The sequence below is a fragment of the Calidris pugnax genome, unplaced genomic scaffold (assembly GCF_001431845.1).
Source record: "Calidris pugnax isolate Ruff unplaced genomic scaffold, ASM143184v1 scaffold398, whole genome shotgun sequence".
NCBI classification, from domain to species: domain Eukaryota; kingdom Metazoa; phylum Chordata; class Aves; order Charadriiformes; family Scolopacidae; genus Calidris; species Calidris pugnax.
In genome coordinates, this window is record NW_015091280.1 from 43,380 (window position 1) to 66,714 (window position 23,335).

At 36.9% G+C, this 23,335-nt stretch overlaps 1 protein-coding gene across 1 annotated transcript in view; it reads left to right on the top strand.

Moving 5' to 3' along the window:
- COL4A4 (collagen, type IV, alpha 4) overlaps window positions 1-23,335 on the top strand; it is a 72,770-nt gene that overhangs the window by 8,396 nt on the left and 41,039 nt on the right. The window contains exons 4-14 of the mRNA XM_014960637.1: window positions 1,842-1,919; window positions 12,766-12,900; window positions 13,823-13,867; window positions 15,264-15,380; window positions 18,213-18,281; window positions 18,494-18,529; window positions 19,263-19,325; window positions 19,805-19,840; window positions 20,013-20,054; window positions 21,020-21,100; window positions 22,305-22,358. Of these exons, the coding sequence (XP_014816123.1) occupies window positions 1,842-1,919; window positions 12,766-12,900; window positions 13,823-13,867; window positions 15,264-15,380; window positions 18,213-18,281; window positions 18,494-18,529; window positions 19,263-19,325; window positions 19,805-19,840; window positions 20,013-20,054; window positions 21,020-21,100; window positions 22,305-22,358 (756 nt within the window). The remainder of the gene's footprint in view (window positions 1-1,841; window positions 1,920-12,765; window positions 12,901-13,822; window positions 13,868-15,263; window positions 15,381-18,212; window positions 18,282-18,493; window positions 18,530-19,262; window positions 19,326-19,804; window positions 19,841-20,012; window positions 20,055-21,019; window positions 21,101-22,304; window positions 22,359-23,335) is intronic.

Sequence of the window (23,335 nt, forward strand, 5' to 3'; positions counted from 1 at the left end):
TTGTAATTTTCTCCTTTGGACTTTTCTAGATTCTAACTCTGGCATCTCTAAAAGCTTTTGGAAAGCTGCATGTAAAAGAACCTCTCTCATGCACTGAGTCTGTCTCCTTCCTCATGAAGTAACTTCAATGGCTCTACGTTACAGCATATATCATACTTATTCTAGCTTTCTCTGTATGTTAGCCTAGATCTTAAAACTGGCCTCCCATGTCCCTGAAGCCAAAATTTCACTATAATATAGTCTCAATATCTACATTTTTCTCTCTGTGCTGTCCTCCATATTAACCTTATGTTTGCAGTGCCCTCACTGAATCTTCTTTCAAGTCCTTCCTCTTTGTTTCTTTAAAAATATTTAAAAGCTACATTTTATTGGTTTTTCCTGTAAAGTCATCCCTTTTTAGTTGAACTGTTGAAAATTGCAATTTTTTTTTAAAAATAAATGTGCTAAATTAGAACAGAGGGTAACAGCTTACATGTTATTAGAAACTTGCATTCCATTGACATTCCAGTAAAGGCAAGTTTATAATAACTAGGTGAGGGACTAGTGTGGAGTAGATTAGTAGTTTCACGGGAAATCCAGTATGTGAAAGAGAAGCAGTCTGTGAGAGAGACCATCATATTCTCTTGTTCTGAGGTTTGGGAGTACCCGATATCCTAAAATATTGTGGATAGAAAGAACAGAAGGTTTCCTCCTTATCTAATACTTGTCACTGTTTTCTCCTTGAAAAACTGAGGTATGAACCTGTTGTGTTCTGTTGGTTATTAAAACCAGTAACAAAACAATGTTGACCTTGATAGAAATTAAATCCACACTGAGCAAATATTTTCATGTTATCGCTGTTTACTTGTCTGCCTAAATTATTCTTAAACATTTTAAGTCCTTGTCATCTGTTTTGAAACCACTTTGATCATGTACACAATTTTGCCAAAAAAATAATGTTACCTAATGGACATTCCAGCCATCTATGTGAGTTTATAAATGCATGTGGCAAGCAAAATTGGTATATGTTTAATGCTACACTTTGGGAAATAGAAAAGAATAATAAGGTCATATTCACTTACCACACAATAAATTACTGATTTTACCTTTTGTCATGTTTTAGTTTCTCCTTGAATATGCTTTTTTCCCTTGTTGCAATTTGATGAGACAAAGTAGCCACTTCTTTGCTATTAAGAGGACAATGATGGAAAGTTATACACCATGCATATACTTCTTTTTCATTTAATAGACAAGAATTAAATACAGGGCTTTATTGCTGTTGGGCTTCTTGCTCTTCAGCCTGCTTTGCCTTTTATCATTTAACTGTAGTTAAACAATCTCCTAACATAACGTGATGGGTTACAAATTTCACATTTTTACAAATTAAATTCTGACTGTTGTTTTAAAACGTTTCTAGATGCAGCCTGTTTTCTTAGTTGTATTTAGCTGTAATATTCAGCATTACTGAACATAACTTGCAGGTCATGTCTTTCACATTGTGCAGCAAGAGTAACAAGTTTTTGATTATTGTCTCTACTTGGTCAGGATGTTTATGCTTCTGAGAAGTCCAAAAGGTTAGGAGGGTTTCAAATGAAGTATTGATGGGCATATTCTATTAAGCAAGGATTGGAAAGGGTTCACATATGTCAAGCTGAAGACCTACACAATATTCTGATGTTTGCTGCTATGCTAAGTTTCTTCATCACCAGGAAATTGCTCTGTGGGCATGCAAGGGTAGTCAAATCTTTTTTGTCTCTTGCCTTAAAAATCATCCAATTGGACAAAATATCCAGTTGACAATATTTGATGAAGTGATTGTTGTCTGTTCCATATGAATAAATCCATAAACTTTTGTTTTTTAGGGAGGATATGCATATATTGGCCCATGTGGCGGACAGGATTGTTCAGTTTGCCGGTGCTTTCCAGAAAAAGGATCAAGAGTAAGCAATTAGACCTAATGATAATTACCTTTGTAAATACTGTTCATTTTGTGCAAATTGCTGTTCTTTAAAATCAATACGCTTGACATAAATCAAAAAATTGATATTCAATAAATCAATATACAGACAAACAGGTCTCAATATAGCAAACACACAATTCTCTCACTGGTGTGAAGTACATCTATCATCAAAGGGGGTTAAGATTGTTTGTAAACTGGTTTATAATAATCATGGTGCCTTTCTTCTCTAAGGATTCTTTGAGATCAATTTAAAGTTAGACAAAGGTCATTCTTAATATATATTTAGTTTAGAAACTTATGCTCATATTCTACTAGGTTGGTTAAAAGAGAATGTCTCTGCCATTTACCAGTTTTATGAGAATTTAGGTGTTTCTTTTTTGGGTTAGGTGATTCTGAAAAGCTTCCAGACTTTATTTTACTAGCTTAATGCACTAAGGACAAAAAAAAAAAAAAAAAATAAAAATTATCTGGATTGTCTTTGCCTTATATAAATAATATTAAAACACTGAATGAAGCAAAGGCATTTTCATTTCCAGACTTCATTTTACTAGCTTAATGCACTAAGGCCAAAAAGAAAATTATCTGTATTGTCTTTGCCTTATATAAATAATTGTAAAACACTGAATGAAGCAAAGGCATTTTCATATTAATCACTAAAATCAATAACTGTGCATGTTGCTATTTGTTAATTGAAATACGGTCCACTGAGGACTAGTTTGTTATCTTGGCTGTTTTTTCTCAAAATACATGTCTATATAGTGATACAAACAATTTAAATATTATATGAGAAAAGTACTTATTTGGCTACATGTACTGATTTGTGTACAACTGAAAATATGTCATAGCGATGGAAATTATTTTCCTTCAAAGTGCTAACAAAATTAAAGTTTAGGGTTAGAAAGCTTGAATGTGGTGGATCAGCTTTTAGAAGAGCTGCATGCTCCATTTGTTTGCGTACAACCTGAGTCTCCACAAAAGCAAGATGCACCTTTTCTTTCCTGTGCTTCAGCCGTTAGCTGCATGCTTTGCTGTGTCATGATCACTGCCCTGGTGTCCTTGGATCCTATCCTAATCCTCCAGGATTATGTCTATACGAAAGTCCCCCATGCTGTAGGATTTTCATAATAGAGGCCTAGGACGTGTCTATCTCTGTAACACTCTGTTAACAAAAGGGCATCCCAGGAAAAGTATTTTGACTAGCAGCGTTACAGTGTCTCTCTGAATAGACTGTTTTGGATACCAAAAACCTGATCTGAAGTGCCGTTTAAAAACAACTGACTTTGAAACTAGAGGATTCTGGTTCTCTCTCCGTTTCTTGGAAGTTCTGAATTACATGCCCATAATCAACCAATAGTAAATACTCACTGCAGTCATTGTGGTTCTTTCCTAGGCTGTCCTCCCCACCACAGGTAAACCGAACTATGAACATTTGCAGTGAGTTTTCTAAGTACTTCCAAGGATCTGGACCTAAGTGCCAAATAAAAGTCTAATAAGCATTTCAAAATAAATTTCATGTCATTATGCAAGTGTAGGTCTAAGAATTGTACCATTTTCCAAAACAGATGGATAAAGTGTCTCCAATGTAATAGGAATTTGTTTTATGCAATAATTTCTATTAATCAATATGCAAGAAGTAGAAGTACTTATCAGACCCTACATGAAATATAGCTTAGCTAAACACCACTTCAGGTAGAAAATATTTGCAACAATCTATACTAACGTATGGTGCTGAATTATTTTCTATAAGATTACTTAATATTTTTTTTTCCATACTACAATCCTGTTGATTTCTGAAAATCTGTGTTCTGCCTTTACACTCTGACACACTAACATTGCTTTCCTAGCTTTTCTGGAGACTACCCATTACAAAATAAAATATTTGTTTATCATACTGCTACCTTCCTAGAATGCAAAACATCTGCTTTATCTACTTTTCTGTCTGAATCCTACTCCCAGGCTGGTTCCTCAGAGTTTTGCATTTTCCTTAATCCTGTCTTTAAAGTGCAAGAAAGAATAACTGAATGCTTTCGGCATTGTACACTATGCAAGCCTAAAATTTCAGAACTGTATAGTTTATTAAATAGTCCTTCTCTGAAAAGGAGGCATAAGGGCAACGTATAAATTTGGTTGCCTAGCACCATATTTTTTCCCTTTTCACTATTTAGCACAGGCTAATTGTCAAAATTAAGGGTGAGCTGGTCCCCTCAACAAACATTTGCTGACAGGATTCTAGAAAATTCAGGTACTTGCTGGGAAAAGTCAATAGAACACTAATGTCATCCAGACCAGCTGGAAAGTCAACCATACAGCAGCCCTCAAAGTTGACAAGTCTTTATTCAGCTCTATTAAACCAATGGCAGTACCAGGGGCTTTTGCATAGGCTGAATGAGAAAGAGCACCTGGGTGAGCAACATCAGTATATGTATTGACTTATGTTGATATACATAGACCAGTCCACCTATTTTTAGTTTTACTTTTTGTTTAATTTTTTATCTTTTTTATCACAGGGAGTCACATGTAGGGTATTCCCTTCATGGTGTCTCATTGAACATGGTAATCTAAGATTTACAGGGGAGCAAGGGAAAGTTGTCTCATTATTGTACTGCGAAGGTATCATCTATGTTAGAAACACACAAGGGTCAAACCTATTATGAATTGATTAAACATGTTATTCAAACTCTTCAAGAGCTGCAACCAAATCTTTCATTAGACTGGCTGGAACGTGGCCATTCATATGTTGTTCTCAATCTTTTTTGTTGGCTGAATACTTCCAAATAGAGTTCCAGTTTAGATGGAAAGTTTCTGTTAACTTTGAAATCCCCTAAAATGTGCACTGGGAGAGAAGCTATTTAGCAAAGTGCATTATGGTAATACACCTGGTGGAATGCATAAGAATTATTATCCTTAGGAAAGGTGCTTATTGCATCATAACGTAGACTTTGTGCTAGATAGATATCATAAGTCCAACTGTAAAGTGATAGTTTAACATCTGAATAAGAACCTAAGCAGTTTGTTTTGCACATTGCTAACAGTCACTTCCCTGCATCCTTCTCCACACACTAATGAAAAGGAGATTTTTAGAGAAGTCAGAATATCTACCTGCTGATAAAACAGCAGTTGTATAGTTTCAAAGTTAAGGTGTGCCCATCTGATGAGGGTTTCACTTTGTCAGCAGACTGTGAGGAAAATATTATTGCTAGTTCCATTTGACGGATTTTTGTTGACATTAGAATGCTATGATGGGTATTTGATGACATTGCCATTTTACAGATTTTAGAATGTTGCCTTCCTTTTTAGATTTTCAATGGAAGCATTGCCTACTGAAAATTTAGCTATTAAATGAACAAACAGGTTATTTCTGTGTTTGGAGCAGACCTTTAGTAAATCAATAAGAAAGATTTCTACTAAAATTAAGGTAGAACAAAAGTCTTAGAGCCAATATAAATCAACTTTGTTTATTTGTAATTACCAGTGACAAGTAAAGTGTGTTCATGTTTTGGAAAACTAAAACCATTATAAGCTGTGTATGAAATAACTGCAGCCTTATCCTTAATGTCTCTCCACTAAAATAGTAAAAAACTAGGGTAATAAGAGAATAGACACCTAAAATTAAATTCCAAAATATGTTCAGGTTTATGAGTTAAGTAGAATGCTGATCAGGAGTGTGGTATGCTCTGAAGTTGCCATAGGAAAGTAGGACCTCGAATCTTGCCTTACTGTTTTTGGCATAATGACCTTTCTTTCTACCCTTTTTTTTTTAATGCGGTTTAAATATGATTAATTAAAGCTGTGGTTACCAGGACAGTGTAAGAAAAACTGTGTGGCTGACTGTGAATGCAGTGGGAATTACGACTTCGCCCTCTAGTTGCCCATTGAAAAATTTAGATGTCAACCTAGAAAGCCTTCTACATTTTCAGTGGACAAGATAATTGAGGTTTTAGCTAGATAAAAGGTAACCATGGGAGTAAGAAAAGAAAGCTGCCATGGTCATACTTGAATGTATTGAAATTGGGCAGGTTGGAAGAAAAATAGAAGCAAATAACTGAACTTCTATTAAATATTTATATAAAACAAGTATACTTACGCATTGGTTGCTACATTGGGTTTTAGAAGAGCTTGTGTACCTGCTGTTTTTTATTTCTCTCAACCTTAGATAACTGTGCTCTAAACAGATTTGCACTACTGTTCATTAGCAAGAAATCACTGTCTGAAAAACATTCTGGGCAGTATTGCTAGTAATATATTCCATTCTGATATCATTACAGTTGTCCACATCACAATGAAAGTTCAACTTCTGTTTAACTGGGATTACAGCTTTGTTGGAATTAGTTTTAGATTATACTATTTATCTGTTGATCTCATGTCACAACTCAAAAGGACTCTTTCTTCCATAGGACACCATTGAACTGTGCTGTTAAAATCTCTTTGCACATACTCATTTAAGAACTGTAGAACAGATAAATAAGAAGAGAAAGTCATTAGTGAAAGTATATAGGCCAGTGAGCGTTCTACATGTTCTGGGCTGGCACCAGGAATCAACTGAGACTATCTCCTGTCTCTTCTTTCACAGTCAAGTATGGTCTTCAAGGAGGCAGTAGCGTTCAGTGTTTTTCATTACAGGCAAACAGCATCCTCATTATTTTAGAATTTCCCTCCCTCTTTCTCTTTGGTCTCCCACAAAGTTTGTGATTTTAATTTTCTTTGGATATGTCAGACAGTGAAACTGTTCTTACATTTCCCCCTCTTTCTCTAACTTGGAAAGTCACTTCCTTGATAACTCCTGCAGTAAGTATTGTATGATAGGCCTCTGATAATGCTGGCTGCTCTAACTGACTTTAGATAGTTAAAAAAAAGTTTGCAGTTAGCACTGGCAGATTATAAACCCGTCCTGTGCCGACCCCAGAGTTTGATCCCATTCAATTCCTTTGGCTTTGTTTATAGAGTTAAGTAGATTTAGAAAGCAAGCATCTATTCATGACCCAACCTGATCTAGCTTCTGTGAGATCACATGAAAGGCCTGGAGCGAAATAAATAATAAATATAACTCAGCAGGACTGATGTTTGTTCTTTTGCAGATGAAGCGAGTGGCCTATTTTCAAACTGGTGTAGGAGAGAACTTAGCAAACAGAAATCTAAGAGCGAGGTCTCACATTTTCTGGCATATGAGGTGTAAGGAGTTAGCATTCATGAGAGGTACAAGTCAGTTGGTTGTCACAGGTAAGTTAGAAAGTCAGCTGATGTGTACTTCAGGGCAGTAGGGTAAGAACAGTGAAATTTAACTCTATAGTAGGTCTGTCTCCTGGAATCACTTCTCTTATAACATCTCCCTAATAGGTCTTGTGAGTTGTCACATCTCCCTAGAAGATCGTGTGGGTTAACTGAGTCCCATTTACAACACAGTGTAAACATAGTTAAGATTCACTAACTAGGAAACTGCAAATTCTGTCTGTTTTGGGCAGTAAGAGATACTTATTAAATCACACTTTTTTGCATGCCAGTATGCAATGGCAGTCTATCACTCACATGGAACATCCAGCACTTGTATTTGAATTTTCAAGCTTCACACTTGGGAAATAAATATGTAAAATCCATCTACTTGATCTCAAGTACACGTGCTTAGTTGAATCCACTGTCAAAGATGTACACACACTAGCATCTGCGGAAACCCAGATCTCTCCCACTATTTGCCTCACACTTGTTCATCATTTTTCCTGGTATATTGGTTATGATGCAGTTTTAAAATAGAGGAGTCCTGAGACCAGTTATACATTTCTGTAGTATCTCTATTATATTTCACCTATATTCACTGAGAACCGTGGAAAAACAGACTTAGAGAAATGAGACCCCTAGATTTATATCTGAAACAGATCACACATTTTTTTATAACTGGGCAGAGCAGTAGACCTCTGGCTCCAGAAGTTAGGACTTGAACCGGTAGGGAATGGAGCCTGCTTACCAGAACATGGAATAGGAAGGGGATCATTCCATTTTCCTCACTGTAAGGTCTCTTTGAGGCTGTTCTTCATATGTGATGTCCAGCTACAGCATCTGTAAATTAGCATTTTTCATATTAGACATGTTTCCAAATTTTTCAAAAGTTTTGATCTTGTTAAATTATCCCTCCTTTTGTTCTTGAGCATCTTTCTTTCCTTCTAGTTCCCCCGTCTCACCGTACCAAAAATAGTGTTTTTCTCAGTTGCTGCAGATTAGCAAATTTTTCCTCATCAGGCAAGACAAAACCGTACAAAATCATTCTTTTTCATAGATTTGAATCAACAAAAAACTGCCAATCAGTGACTATTTCAATAAAAGGAATCAGAGTAGAAGTTAATTTTGTTTTATTAGCTAATCTGATGTTAGTTATTTGTGGTCTAAAATGCTCTGTTTGCAGCTCTCTACTTTCAACCATTAACAGTGTTTCTTAGTGCCAAATTCCCTCTTGTTCAGTGTTTGTTTAACACAATAGTGACACCCACTGGCTTATTGGATACTTTTTCTTTTCATGGTTGTACAGGGTTAAAACACAAAACAAAGTATGCCGTGAAAAATGTTTTCATCACTTCACTGTGATTTGTTGTGCTTCATGGAAGTGTCACTGTGAATACTAAGCTGCATCATCAGGTTCCTGTATCATATTGGATCACTGGAAAATATCTTAAAAGTGCGTAGAATTTTCCAGTAGTTTGAAGCATGATCCAGATGCTGAGAGAACTCAAACACCAAGGGTTACTATTGTATTTGATTGGCTCAAAATCTGACTGTAAAAAAAAGTTAGCTAATACTGAAAAGTCATTATGCGATCTGCTATTTCTGAACAAACTGAGGATAAAGTACATGCCATATACTAGTCTGAGCCTCACTCACTGTTTAACCCACAGTCACAGAAAAATATGCTCTATTAAGAACAAGAGAGTGGATTTAATGCCAAGTTGCGTGCTTTCTCGGATTTATCTCGTCTTGATAAAGTTAATATTTAGAAGGTTTCTTTTGGAGCCTTGACTTACAGTGAAAACAGTTTTGGTTCCAATCCTACACGGTTACAGTGGGGGACTGGAAACTTCCCAGAATGGACACCCCTATGAGCCCTGGAAGCTGTGGCTTTGCTGTGTAGTAGACCTGCTCTTTCAAAAGAGGAGAGGACACAGGTGGAGCTTAGAGTAGCAGCAGATGCTCCCACCTCACTAAGCAAATTACAAAAGAAAACATCTGTCTGCCAATGCCTTGTTGTGCACTCCTCTCTTGACCCCAGACTGCTCTACATTCCTCCCATTATATGTCCTGTTGCTGATAAAATGAGAAAGACTGGTTACAACCCAGAGTCTAGTGCAGAATGAAAAAGTGCACAATATTACTTGCCTACAATGTGAATCTGTGGAGCTGCTGGGCATTTTCATTTTGGTCATGTGAACAGAAGTTAAATGCATTTCACATATCACCAGTACAGCCACATAGGCTGTAACATAGGGTACTGTCCTAATTGAAGGCAATAACTGGACTTCTTTTGAATTTATTGATAATGAGAAGCAAGACAGAAAAGCAAGAGAGAATTCAGTCTAATAGCATGAACCACTTTCTTTTGATTCCCAATTAAGACTCCTTTAAAATACTGTGCTTTCAGACAACTAAGTGCTCAGGGCACTCTAAAAATCAGGTGCACTTCAGTGTGTTAGGCAACCAAAAAGAGTAAGTCCAAATAACCTTGGCCGTTGCCTTTTCCAAACAGTATTAAATGCTTTGCTGAATGATTCTGAAGTATTTGCAGTCTTAGTCTTAGGAAGCATACTTAATTAAAAAAAATATAGTCTTGTTTTGTCAAAACTCAGTTTCTTACTGCAGGTCAAGCCCAGGATATGCTAAAATAACAGACCATAGTCTTGGCATGGGTAGTTCCTGACCTAGACAATTAACAAGGCATTGAAATCCTAAAGGAATTTATTGGCATCAGATGGCAGAGCAGGCATAATATTCTGTTCATTTTAACTGAGCTAATTTGTCATTTCCACATGAGCATGACTACCTTCATCCTCTTTATTTGTACAGCTGTCCTGAGACTGTAATGCTGTGGTAGTCACATTGGATGGGCACAAATAATAGATGTGATAATAGATGTTATGACATGGTATCAGTTTGGTCTTAACAAAGCTCCCAGTCATTATCAGTCTTTGAGCTGAAAGAAAGAGAGACAATCCACCAGCTTCACATGGCATGCTAAAGTTGTATCAGCTGTCAAACCTATTGTGAATTCTGGATTCAGTGACTCTGTTTTATGACTTCACCACCTCCTACTGAAGACATAAACCATGGAGTCAATTAAATTCACAGGGTAGGAACTAACGAAGACATTTTATCAGCCTAAAGGACTACATGTCCTGGAAGTGCTTATTGGTTAATTATGATAGAAAATTACAATAGAATTAATACGTCTCAGCTTTTTTTCTGAGTACTATCAAAATCAGGTTTCTCCAACTGTCCAAAGGATATAATATGATTTGAAATTTTTCTCTTTCAACTCTTGAATGCAGAGTATAAAAGCTATGAATTAAAAATATTAAAATTGCTGCAGAAACTTGTCAACAAAATGCATTGTTGAGTAAAGGCATTAGAGCGTTAGTGAGAAATCTCTCACACCTTTTTTTTTCCTGCTGATGAGTGTTGCATTTTGCATGGTAACAGCTGCGTCAGGGTACTAAAAAAGCATAATGCTTCCAGTAGCGTGAATGGTTCAAACAGTTGGATATTACTATAGTATTAGTCTCATTCAATTCACCTCCCTTATACTCGAAATTATGCTTTAATTGAAATGGTTGTCCAGTCTTTTTTTATCAAGTAATTAAAGGGTGTAATAGCTGCTTTAAGAGTACTTCAATGAATAAATTCAGTTTTACAACACTGGATGTGCAATGCACTGCCAATAGACGGGCTGCAATTGTTCATGCAAGTAAATACTCAAATTAAACACCCAGAATCCTGACTGTCCATTCATTGTTAACGAGGATAAAGACTCAGCAGATTTTAATACTAGTAGCCTTTAATTTGCACAATATTTTACACTGCTCAAATTATGGTATCAGAAAATTGTAACTGTTGCTGAAGATGACATGCTAATTCTGCCCTGGAAGTTTTGCCAGTGGCTTCACTGGAAGCAGGATCAAGGTTTAAGTGAGAGGAAATGTATCAGCAAATGGAACAGGAGTTGCAGGAGGATACTCTATCAGGAAGTCCTTCTTTGTAAGTGTAGGACTTCGTTTCCTAGCCTCTGGACTAAATTCCCATTCATAGCTTCAGGGCCAGTGATGATCCAGTCCTGCTTTCAGTAAAGCATAAGCCTTCTCATTACTCTGTTTGCTGAATTGATTGGATGATGAACACCATACATTCCTTCCCTTCATGTCTGACTGTTAAATCACACTGATTATATTGATGTATTTTAAGAGATAAGCAGAGAATAAATAAAAAGAAAAAGAGGTTTAGGTCCCTGCTTGCAATTCACAAGATAAGATTTTGTTCAGATTCAGTCTGTTGAAATGTTTACGCTGAGAAGCAAGCAGTCCAGTTCTGTTGCTTCAACATAATTTGACTCCTGAAGCTAACACATCTGCTTACAATCACCTTTGATTTCTGTCATTTTGTTTTCCTTCAATCCATTCATAGAAATAAGCATGGTCTGTCATTTCTGTGAATGGAGGTTGCACTGAAATATCCTTTACTGCCCTCAAGTGGTCTTAGAGCCATATGCTTTTCTTGGGAATGCATGGGCCTCCATTTTGCTTTCTTTTTTAATTGGTTGATGAATTCTGAAAAGAAAGCAAAACACTCTTCATTTGGGAAACAAAACAAGTTATAGCTAAACAAAGATAAAGATGCAGAATAGAAAGATGAGTAAGAGAAATAAAGACTTGTAAATACGTAGATTTTTGTAGGGTGGAAGTGTAGACAGCTCACGTGAAGTGTGATTAGAAAGCTGGCTTTATTCAGCACTTTGAAGCTATGATTTTATAGTTGTTTAACAGCAAGGAGCAAAAAATGCAAGAAATCCAAAACAACTCCACACCCATGCTATGAACTGAAAAATCCAATTGGCATGGGAAGTATTTTTACTTCAGGAGAACATATATTACCTTGGAAAAGTTAGTAGAAATACATTAATATGGTCTGTATGGTACTGTAGATACAGATGCTTAATTTAGAGTTTTTTGTAGATAAATGACTCTCTGCAACCAGCTAAACCATTTTAACACATCTATTAAAATTGATACTTCCTGTAAATATGTTGACCAATAACTAAGCTTTTTTTTTTTCTGCAGAAAACTTCACAACTTTTAAATAAGACATTAAGATTTGAGAGTGATGCTGGAAGATAAGTGAGCTAGGAAGACAAGATAATTAGTATATAGCCCGACTTGACAGAAAGAGGGAACTATCTCTATTTGTTCTAATTGTGTCAAAGTCCCTTTGTCTAAAATGAGCCATCACTTCTCTGGTTGCAAAAATATGACGCTCAGTGGAATCTTATGCTTGCAGAAGGGGATACTTACATTGGTAGATCAAGGAAAACTTGCAGTTTATCCCAGGCATCTCAGGGAGGTGGTGCTGGAGACCTGATGAAGGTGAAAAGAAGTTATCAACTTGAGCAAATTGTTAAATTTGAAGGTCATGTTCCTATAGCATCTAATGCATGGAACAGATCTGCAGGCTGTACAGGCAGCCTTCTGAATCATGAGTATGTATAAATTGCAAGCCTTTTTGTATCCATATACTTATCTCCAAAATGCTGCCTGCTGTAAGGTTTACACCAGAAGTCATTAACTTCTTTGGACTCTTTTCAGGGTCAGCCTGGTGAGCTGGGAGCTCAGGGTCCGATTGGGTCCTTGGGATCTACAGGACCAGCTGGTCTGCCAGGGGAAAAAGGACAGAGGGGTGAGAATGGGCAGCCCGGGCCCGCTGGAGAAAAAGGTGATAAGGTAGGAAACACCATCGACAGCTCTTTAGGTGTATACAGTATGTGATGTTAAATATTGGCAAGTGAAACAGAACCCGAATGATCAAAAAGCATTTGCCAAACTATGCTCTTGCTCACACAAAACTCTCACTGAAATTTATCACAGCTTTCTTTGAAAAACTGTTTCAGGGCATTTTTTTTTTGCTGTGGATTGCAAAATTAGAACTGTCAGAAGACATAAAATAAAATGAAACAGACCCAATCTCTGATTGTTATATACCATGTCATTCTCCTTAATCTCAAAGAGGGCTGTGCAAGGAATGTGGAGCTGGAAGGAGAAGTATAGTGCTTTTAAAAGTGCTGCACATTAAACAGAATTTTTTAATCAATAATTAATGTATTGATATTAATTAATCTGTAATTAATTTATGATATATAAATTGCAGTTCAGGTCCCAATCTTTCATAGCTGTATAATCTCTGTACTTTATATTAGTTTTAATGGTCTAATTCCACCTGTCTCAGTGACTGAAATCCCTAATGTCGGTATCTAGCACATCTGAAATGTAAGCCCTGTAAATAGAAATCATGATTAATTATCAAAACAGGAACAGCATTGTGAAATTAGGTACAGAATTATTTCATAAGTTATAGGCAGCTTCCCCTTCTTTGTCACTTCACAGTCTTTGGAGAATGAATGAATATGAGCATTAGATGTTTGTCCTGTACTGTACCATCTGTTCTATGGGTAGCTATAGGCACTAGTCTCCTGCTAAGCCTTTATAACTTTTTTCAGATATTTCTGACAATTATGGCTTTTGATTCATATTTCAAAAAAGACTGATACTTGTTTCTCGCTATGTAGTATTACATATTCTTGCTTTTCCTTCTTTTTAAGAGTCAATGACCTCCGCAACTTTGTTTTTTCATGTCACCTGTTTTTAGGGCCCAACTGGAGTCCCAGGATTTCCTGGTTTAGATGGTGTTCCTGTACGTATTGAACAAATATCGCTTTATAAAAATGAGTTTCTATGAAGTCATAGCAAGTCCTCTAATAAAATACTACACTCAGTAAATTTTTTGGCTTTATACCTATTGATATCATGTCACCTAAAGAATTACACATTTTTCAGAAATGTAATACAGCCAGGCTTCAGCCGTGTTTACTATCAATAACAAACTCCCAAAATCCTGGTGAGGTAAGTACATAGTTTTTATGCAGGAGTGGGGCAGTGAAGGTAGAGACTAGCCCATGTCCATGCAGTGTGTGTCAGTGCTAGGATTAAAAACAATGAGTTTATTTTCCTTGGGCTCTATAGCAGGCTGCAGTCAGCTTGCAAGCATTCTTAACATCTCTGAGAGTATCTCAAATGATGGACCGTTTTCTGTTGAAACATTCTGATTTTTGCTTGTGGTCCTTTTGCAGGAAAAAAAAAAAAAAAAAGCAGCCACTGAATCACATAATTTTAACCTGAAAAGGGACTGAAGAAGGAAAGTGGGTCCTAAATATATCTTTAATAAGCATGTGATTGTATAGTTTTCTGAATGGTGTGGAAATGGGTGTGGTAAAGAAAGATAACATTTCTTAGATACAGTATTTGAAAAATGCTGTTTAGTAGAACTGAATTCCTATGCTGCTATTCATTTAATATGGATCAAAGTTAAAATGTTGAATTTTGAAAGTGAAAACAGAACCAGGAACTGAGTGGGTGTCTCAGCATCTGCCTGTCAGCTGTCCATCCTTGACAATGGGCTGTTGCCAGAACGTCTCTGTAATGTAGAGGTCACAAGGCCAAAATTTAGAACAAAAAAGAAGAACTGCCAAGAAATGTCTGTTCTTGTTATGAAAAATGTTAATGCAAAAAACAGTCTCCACAAATTGGGGTGAAGAACTTAAAGAAAAGAAGTAAAATTGACAAAAATATTTCAGGCAAATGGCGATCAGGATACTTTCCTGACGATTTTTCAGAACTCTCTTGAATGTATAGGCACCATCTCTGCAATTACTATATGCTTGAGTCAAGCTGTGTCCACAAGCCACAAGAAAGACTATAGTTAGAGGGCAGGAGCTTTCTCTAAGAAGATAGCATTTTACTTTTTGACTCTAGTTGAGAGCTCAGTCGGGCCTTTCTTAACAATTGCTGTCCCTGTAATATTTGCTATGCATCAAAGAACAAGAGATAAAACACTTGTTATACATGAAAAAAATTCTGTTGATCACAATAGAAAACATTTCTAATGCAAAGACTATGAAGCTGGGACCACTATGAGACCACTCTGTTTCAGATCTGAGATATTTTTTTCTGAACTGTTCTGTTAATTTAAAAAGTAATCCCCTATTTATCGTTGTGTATCTCTAATAAATATTAAACTAACTGTCTTTCAGGGATTACCAGGAAGTGAAGGACCGAGGGGCAAGCCTGGTTTAGATGGCTACAATGGCTCAAGAGGAGATCCAGGATTTCCAGGCGAAAATGGCTATAGTGGACCAAGAGGTCCTTATGTACGTGAAAGTCATTCTTACTGTCTAAGAATACTATATATGTACTTTTCTATTCCAAACTAGCAGCTCTTAAAATGAAAGGAGTTTTAGATTTACCACTAGCTTTACACTGCATAATGAATTTCCAGGTATTACTAAGGTTAATGGGAGCGAAGGACACTCGGTGCCTTAACAGACTAAGTTTAAGCTTGAATATGAAGTAAGTTCCTGTATCCTTAAAGTATATATGTCTACCTTGTGAGTTAAATTCTACTTTGTTTCCCCAGTATGTAACCACACCAAAACTAACAGCATTTCATGAAAGTACAACTGAGAAGGAGTAGCTTGAAACCATCAAACCATTTATCAATACTTGAAATTTCTTAAAAGTCTTTATGGTAGGGACATACCTGAGATGAATTAGCAATAAGTGGAAGCTTCAACAAATCCTGTAACACTTGAAGATTTTTAATGGTTGATCACATGCGTATTAGTAGATCTCTTCCAAAATCATGGTCTTACAGTTTCATGTGCCACTTCTTAAACATACCTATTCAAAACTGCTCTGTGCACACGCCATCTTTGCCTGGTGGTTATCTGTATATATAGAGATAATTTAAGTTAATTTTTTTTTAAATTAGCACTTTAATATTGTTTACTTTTGCTGTTAAAATTGAAAGCATTTTAAAATTGTTTAAGTGGTTGTGTTAGCAGTACTCTTCTAATGAAGATAAAACACAGATACATGTCAGTAAGGGATATAAATTACTGTAGCTCCAAAGAAATTTTGCTGAACAGATCTAGTCCCCAGTTTTTGACTTTTTGTGGAAACAAGTTCTAGTTCTGAATGACTAATAGCTAATTAGTTGGTCTAAGAACTTCCCTGAAATTTTCTAAATAAAACAATAAAACCAACTGCAATTTACACAAGAAGTCAAATGTGTTTAGTAGGAGCTAAATAAGATGCTGATTCAACCATAGGGAATAAAAAACTGTGTGGTGGGTGCCAGAGTGAAAAGATGTTGTCAAAAGCATAGCAATTAGAAAAAACATACAATTTCAGTCTTGCATCTATAATAAATGCTATGAAACACACAGCCTTGTTATTATCAAAACTTGATAATAACCTCATTTCTTATACCTCTCAAAGTAACCTATTAACCCTCCAAATGGTAAAATGACTTCTGCTCAAATGCTCATTTTACCTGTATTTTCTTACTTACTATGATTTTCAAAGTTGTTTTGCCTTTTGTAATTAGCCAAATGACATAAAGGAAAAAATGAGGCATGGGACAGCCTCAGGATTTATTTACAGTATAAATCCTCCCAATTCCAAGAGCATGCTCTTTGGCAGACCTAGAGAGGTATTTGCAACCTACAAAGAATGGGAGACACAATAGGCATGTAGCTTTGGATACGCACACTAAAATTCCAGTGCAAATTAATTTAGCTACCCAGAAAACCAAGACATACTAACCATATTTGCTTGTGTACAAGAATGCTATTCCAGCTTCTCTGTGCATATGCCTATTTTCAAATCAATCTGTTGCACCAAGCACAACTTGACTATATATTACAGCTACAATTACTAGTTCATTCTTATTTATAATGTTGTCCCGTATAATTTTATTTAACACTATGAACCCATTTATCAGCTTTACTTCTGTTACCTTATAGAATCTGTACATTTACCTCACCACTAAATTGGAAAAGAAAGTAGTTTCTATTTGTAAACCCTTACCTAAGTCATAGAGAAGGTAACAAACTGAATCTACTCAAGATGTTTTATCACACAAGAGATCACATGTAAAATAACCAAAGACTTGTGTTGATGTGTTTAATGTGTTCCCCAGCAGCTGTTGTTTGACCTGTAATCTGCATCCAGTCTACTGTTGCTATATGCAGCTGCAGACAGCTGTAACTCTTCTTTTTATTGTACTATTCCAGGGCTAAGTACTTACCCTGTTCCATTCTGACTTCAGGATTTGAGCAGTCAGTGTATAATATGAGGAAGCCAATACAGTTTTAGAGTGGTTAAATTCTCTGAAAAACAGTATCTCATTTTCTTGAAATCAATAGTTAAGTGGTACATTCGGATTTCAAACGAGAAAACTTCAGAAATAATGTCTTCTATATCTGTTCTCCAGATACGTACACATTATAGTCTTAAAGTCAATTGAGCATTACCATTAAAATTTTGCAAAAGCAATAATCTGTTCCTGCTAAATCAGATTGAGGGTTTGAGGGTGCTAAGATAAGCAAGTTTTATAAAGGACTCCACAGTAAGTACCATGGGAATTTAGTTTTTTTAAAAAACTGGGCCTTTAGGTATCAGGTTTTTTTTTAATAGACTGTGAAACATATTTCCTAATAGATAGAAACATTGAAGATTATGCATGTAACACAGTCCATACTTTCAGGTTTTTAATTCTGTGCAGAATCACACTAGATTCTCCTAAATCACAGCATGAATTTTTGGAGAAGGCAGAGTGCTAATACTTAAAGCCACTGACTCATGGAAATAAAAGTTAGGCATATCAATATACATGATACTGAAGGCAAGATTTGTGAAGACTGTAGAATATTGAAGTACCCAAAAGCTAAGGAGCATCTAATGGAGCCAAGAAGCTGTGAGGAGCTGTTTTGCTCAACTTTACAAAAGGCAATTTTACTTTTAAGGATCTTGTTAGATAAAAGAGCTGCAAAACAGTCATGCAGTGATGGTTCTAGTGGATTACCTAGTGATTTATGGACACCAGAAAAGCACAGTCTGAGAAATTACCATTCAGTCTCCATAGAAGTATAGGATATCAGTAAGTGGATCATGTTTTAAAAGACTTTTTTTCTTTAAAGGGAAATCCAGGACAAAAAGGAGAAAAAGGAAATTCAGTGTATGTTTCATATTTTGGAAAAGGACCTCCAGTAAGTATCTGATTGTGAAAAAAGTCATATCTTGTATGGCAAACGTAATTGTTCTCCTAACTCCTCACTGTTTAATTTAGCTTGATGCAAAGTAAGATTAAAAGCAAATATACAATTGGAACAGAAAGCTTGTGATCTTAATCGCTGTAAAGCTAGAGAATACCCACAATAAAGCTTATGATGATTCATTTGTTAAATGGTTGTCGTTACAGGGAGACAGAGGTGATCCTGGTCCCCCCGGCATGCCCGTAAGTAGTCAGTGGTTTTATACATGCTTTTTGTCTTCAAGATCTTTGCTCTTTTCCTTCTTAGTACAATAAAGAAATATCGGGGTTTCTCCCTCCCTGCAAAATTCCAGAATGAAGTGGAACTCGAGTCCTTATAGTCTGCCCCCACGACCAAATGTGCTGGCTGAAAAGGAGCAGAAACAGACCATACCCATCTGCATTAGCTGTGCATTGAGCGGTTGTCACCCTGGTACTTACAGTTTGCAGAATATTTGGTCTTTGAAATTCAAGAGGCATAGAGATGGGACGACTTCTTCAACAGTATCTGGTGGATCTCCCAAGAACAAGTAGCCCACTACCATATTTTGGCCATAAAATAATGTGAGAAGAAAAGAGAGTTTAATTTTGTTGCTTTGGGTTCCTCTTCTTATGCCCTTCAAAAAAAACATTCACTGATGAACTAAATCAAATCCCCACATGGTAGCACAATTACTGACAAAGTATTCTTTCAGTTCATTAATAACATAAAACTGTACATTGTCCAGTATCTGCACAGCATTATCTGGAAACTGGTGCTGAGTTGCTGTAGTGACAGTGAGGTTTCAGGCATGGTATAAGCTTCAGGCCATGGGTGAAATGCAGTCACCAGGAGACTGACTCCAAGTGATGCAGGCATTTTGGAGGGACTATTTTTGTGGAGAAAAGAGTAAACTCTTGGTATTTTCACAAACAGACCTTTTGCCATCTTTTCCAGGGACCTAGAGGGTCAAGAGGTACAACGGGCCCGTCTGGATACCCAGGCCAACCAGGCTTGCCTGTAAGATCACCACAGTTATACAGCCTTGCTTTTTCAGGATATGCATAGATTCTGGTCTACCAATTTTAGAACTTGCCTTAATATAAATCAAAGCCTTAGAAATAAATTTTGAGGCAGATGGTAAAAAGAGGTTTTTGCCTTACCTTATGAGTTTGGAAGTTGAGGAATTGCAGTGTATGTTGTTCCTTCCCATGGCTGCATGAACGTGTTTCATCCCAGTCGACTGTGGTCATGGAGGAATGCTCCTGGCGCTCTCTCCTTATTCCCTTTCCCCAAGGCCACCTTGTGGGAGACAGGAAAGTGGGAACCCAGAGTTCAGCCCTTGTGAAAGCAGTGACCAGGTGAAGTAAATTGCACTTTGGGATAGGTACATCCCAAGAGGAAATTCAGCCGCTAGGTGCAACTGGCAAGAGAAGGTAATTTTCAAAGAAAAGCTGTTTAAATCCGACATAATAACTTGTCTTCATTCTCTTTCAAAGGGTATTCCAGGTTACCCTGGTTTGCCAGGTGAACAGGTAGGCAATGACTTTTCCTGAAGCTGTTAGTGAAATAATAGATTATACAAATATTTGAAATGTCCCCTATGGTTATTTCATAACCAAGTTTTTCAAAGGGGTTATTTGATCAAATTCTAATGTTAGCATTTTCTGATTATCTTCAAACTGCGTACATTTTTTTGTTAACTAGGGAAATCCAGGTATTGGAGTGGATGGACAAAAGGGGGAGCCGGTAAGAAAACAAATATTAATAAAGAAATCAAGCATTGTTAAATATATTGTTGCTGTAGAGTTAGAAGTATAATAAAGACTTGTTGGGTTCCCTGGAACCCATTCATTTGTGGCTGTGTGCTCTAATCATGTTACAATGGAAGGAGAACTAATAGAAGTTACTGAATCAATTAATTCTGTGTGGAAGTGATTACTTCAGTGAGCTGCATACAAGAATCAAGCATATTCTAGGGGTTTTGAAAAGGAACAATCAATATGTTAGTTAGCATTTACATAGCAATTACCTTCTGTACATACACTGCCTAAATAATCACAACAGTACCCTCCAATAACAGTGGCTGTACCAGATCAGTCACTGAATCTCATCCCTGGCTATGTCCAGCAGATGCCAAGAAAGTGTAAGAAAAGGACAAGCATGTAATAATTCCTCTCCCAGTCTCCACCTGTTAGCATACCTAGGACTTATAGAACCAATGTGGAATATTTGATTTCCTTCTATGAATTTGTCCAGTCATTTCTTAGAATTTGTACAAGTTTCTAACATGCACAACATTCCATAGCAAATGAATAATTTCATCTTTACATTCACAAAGCCTTGCACTCAAAGGTTTTGGTCTGGTACACGAGAGACTGTACATACACACAAGATCTGACCGTCTCCACAGCGGACTCAAAGCAGGAGCTATGAGTACAGACTTCTCATTTATTTCCTTACCCATAACATTAATTTTAATGACTGAGGAGAATAGGAGGGGATTAAGATCGTCAACCTTGCTCATCTGGGAAGATAGTAGAGGGGCCATCAGATCTCAGTACAAACCTTTATTTATGTAAGGATATTAGTACAAGTACTCGTTTATTGAGTACAGAAATACATAGTGCTGTAATACAGCAGGAAAACATGCTGAGTCTCTGAAATGCTGCATGGAACAGAATGTCTCTCTGCTCTTCCTTTGGCTTCCACAGGGTGATGTTGGACTTCCTGGGCCACCTGGGCTACCACTGTTAGTTGGACCTCCTGGAGCTCATCTGTTCAAAGGAGAAAAGGTGTTAATTTGTCTTCATATTTAACTGCGCTCAACTTGGCAAGTACAATCCTCTGATACAAGTTTTGGAAGGATGGCAGAAGACAAATCTTTCTTTCTGTAATAAACCATCAGCATCAGTAGAAATCCTGGTCAGCACCCGTCCTATAGCCCATATGTACTTTAGCTCATGTCCTTGAGGGAATACTGTCCTGATGCAGAAAGGAAATACTGCTCTTGCTTTGGTTTTCTTCATTTTTTGTCATTAGCAAATCATATTTTGGGCATCTCAGGTAAAGTTGTTTATTTTGGTATTGAATCTCTTTTGTGACTCTTCACTAACACTTTTTTTTTTCAGATCTTTGGCAATTACTCTGAGATTTCTCCAGTGTAGTGTTTTGAACTATGAACACTAAACCTTCTAGGGTGCTCCTCTAATATGAAAACTAACTGTGATTTTGTTGTCTATTTTTAATGCAAGTTCCTGTTATTTACTGTACTTCTTCAACATCATATCTACTGTAGCAAGTTATTAACCATTAGAATGTTTGCTTAAAACATTAGAATGTTTGCTTAAAAAGGAGTTACAAAAATTGCATTACGGAGCCATGTATTGGAGTCTCTGTGTCTTCAAGTCTGATTTGCTGGAATACACAAACGAAAAAGTGAATTTGGCATTGCCAGCCCTTGCAGCCACAACTCAGGGAACTCATAAATTTCACATATTGGATCTTGGGCTTTGGTTATGCAAATGGTGGCTGTGTACAGGTGTACGAGGAAGAGGGAAAGGACCGAAAGAACTTATATAAACTCCCCGTGCAGCTGTGTAACACACGACATGATCGTGACCATGTAGCCAGCCATGCATCCATTCAGATTGGGGCTACGCATCAAAGTGTAGAATACTTGCATCAAACTAAATAGAGCAGCAAACAAAGAAGAATTACTGTTACGCGTGTTTGCAGGAACAAAGCCCCAATTAGCAGGTCCCTGCAAAGATACATCTATCTCATTCCACAGTCATTATACTGATTTGACAGGGTTAACAGAAATAAAAATCAGTACATAATTGTTTTTTGTATTGTCTTCTGCCTGGTACACATTGAGGAACAGGCCCAGTGCTTAAGAAAATACTATTTAACAGTTGTAATGCAGGACTTAAGTTAAACAGCACATAGGTATGTCCTGCGTATTAACATACACAAAACCTTTCCTTGTATATGTAGGGCCAAAAAGGACTACCTGGAGTAACAGGATACAGAGGGCCACGTGGACCCAAAGTAAGTAATATGATGATTATTTTTCTTCCATGGTGCTGGCAAAGTCCTTCTCTGGTTATTATGTTAATCTTTTAAAGCACAAGGGGATTGAAGAAATAACAGCATTTGTGCTGTGAAGTTTAATCACCACCCCAATCAGTGTGAAAGTAAAAATATTTCAAAACCGTTGGAAAATGTTTCTGAGTCTGTTTTATATGTACCTATTGAATGTTGCCTGGTAGCAAAAGGTCAGTGTTGTTTTCAGTTCAGCTATTGACACATAATGGTCTGGAACTGTGAAGAAAATAGAAGCACAGATTATTTTTTCTCAAGAGGAGAAATAGAAAAGATCTCCATGTGTTCTTAATGCAGCATGATGTATGTTTCCCTAAGTATGTTAGGGAAAGCCTTTAACTTCACATTATAGGTATCCTCAAGAGTAGAGAAGCCAGAGCCACCTGTTTGGAGAAAGAGTCGCTGTTTGCTAACTATTCTAGCTTTTCTATTCCTTCTATCAGCATAATTAATTTAAACATTGGTAAACATCCAGTAAGGAATTCCTGGATGCTGAGCAGAAGCAGCCACAAAAAAAGATTCCAGAGTCTTTATTGCTAATAGTTTTGGAGGAGGAAAATCCCTAGGCAGGAAACTACCAGATCTCAGAAAAACAGAAGATAACTGAGCACAAAAGAATGAGTCTATGTTTTCACTGAATTTCACTGAATTTCTAGAGTTGGAAGGGACCATAGAGATCATCTAGTCCAACTCCCCTGCTGAAGCAGGATTGCCTAGAGCTAGAGCATGTTACTCAGGACTGCATCCAGGCGGGTTTTGAAAATCTCCAAAGAAGGGGACTCCACACCCTCCCTGGGCAGCCTGTTCCAGGGCTCTGTCACCCTCACCGTGAAGAAGTTTCTCCTCATATTTGAGTGGAACCTCTTATGTTCCAACTTGTGCCCGTTGCCCCTCGTCCTCTCGGTGGGAACCACTGAAAAGAG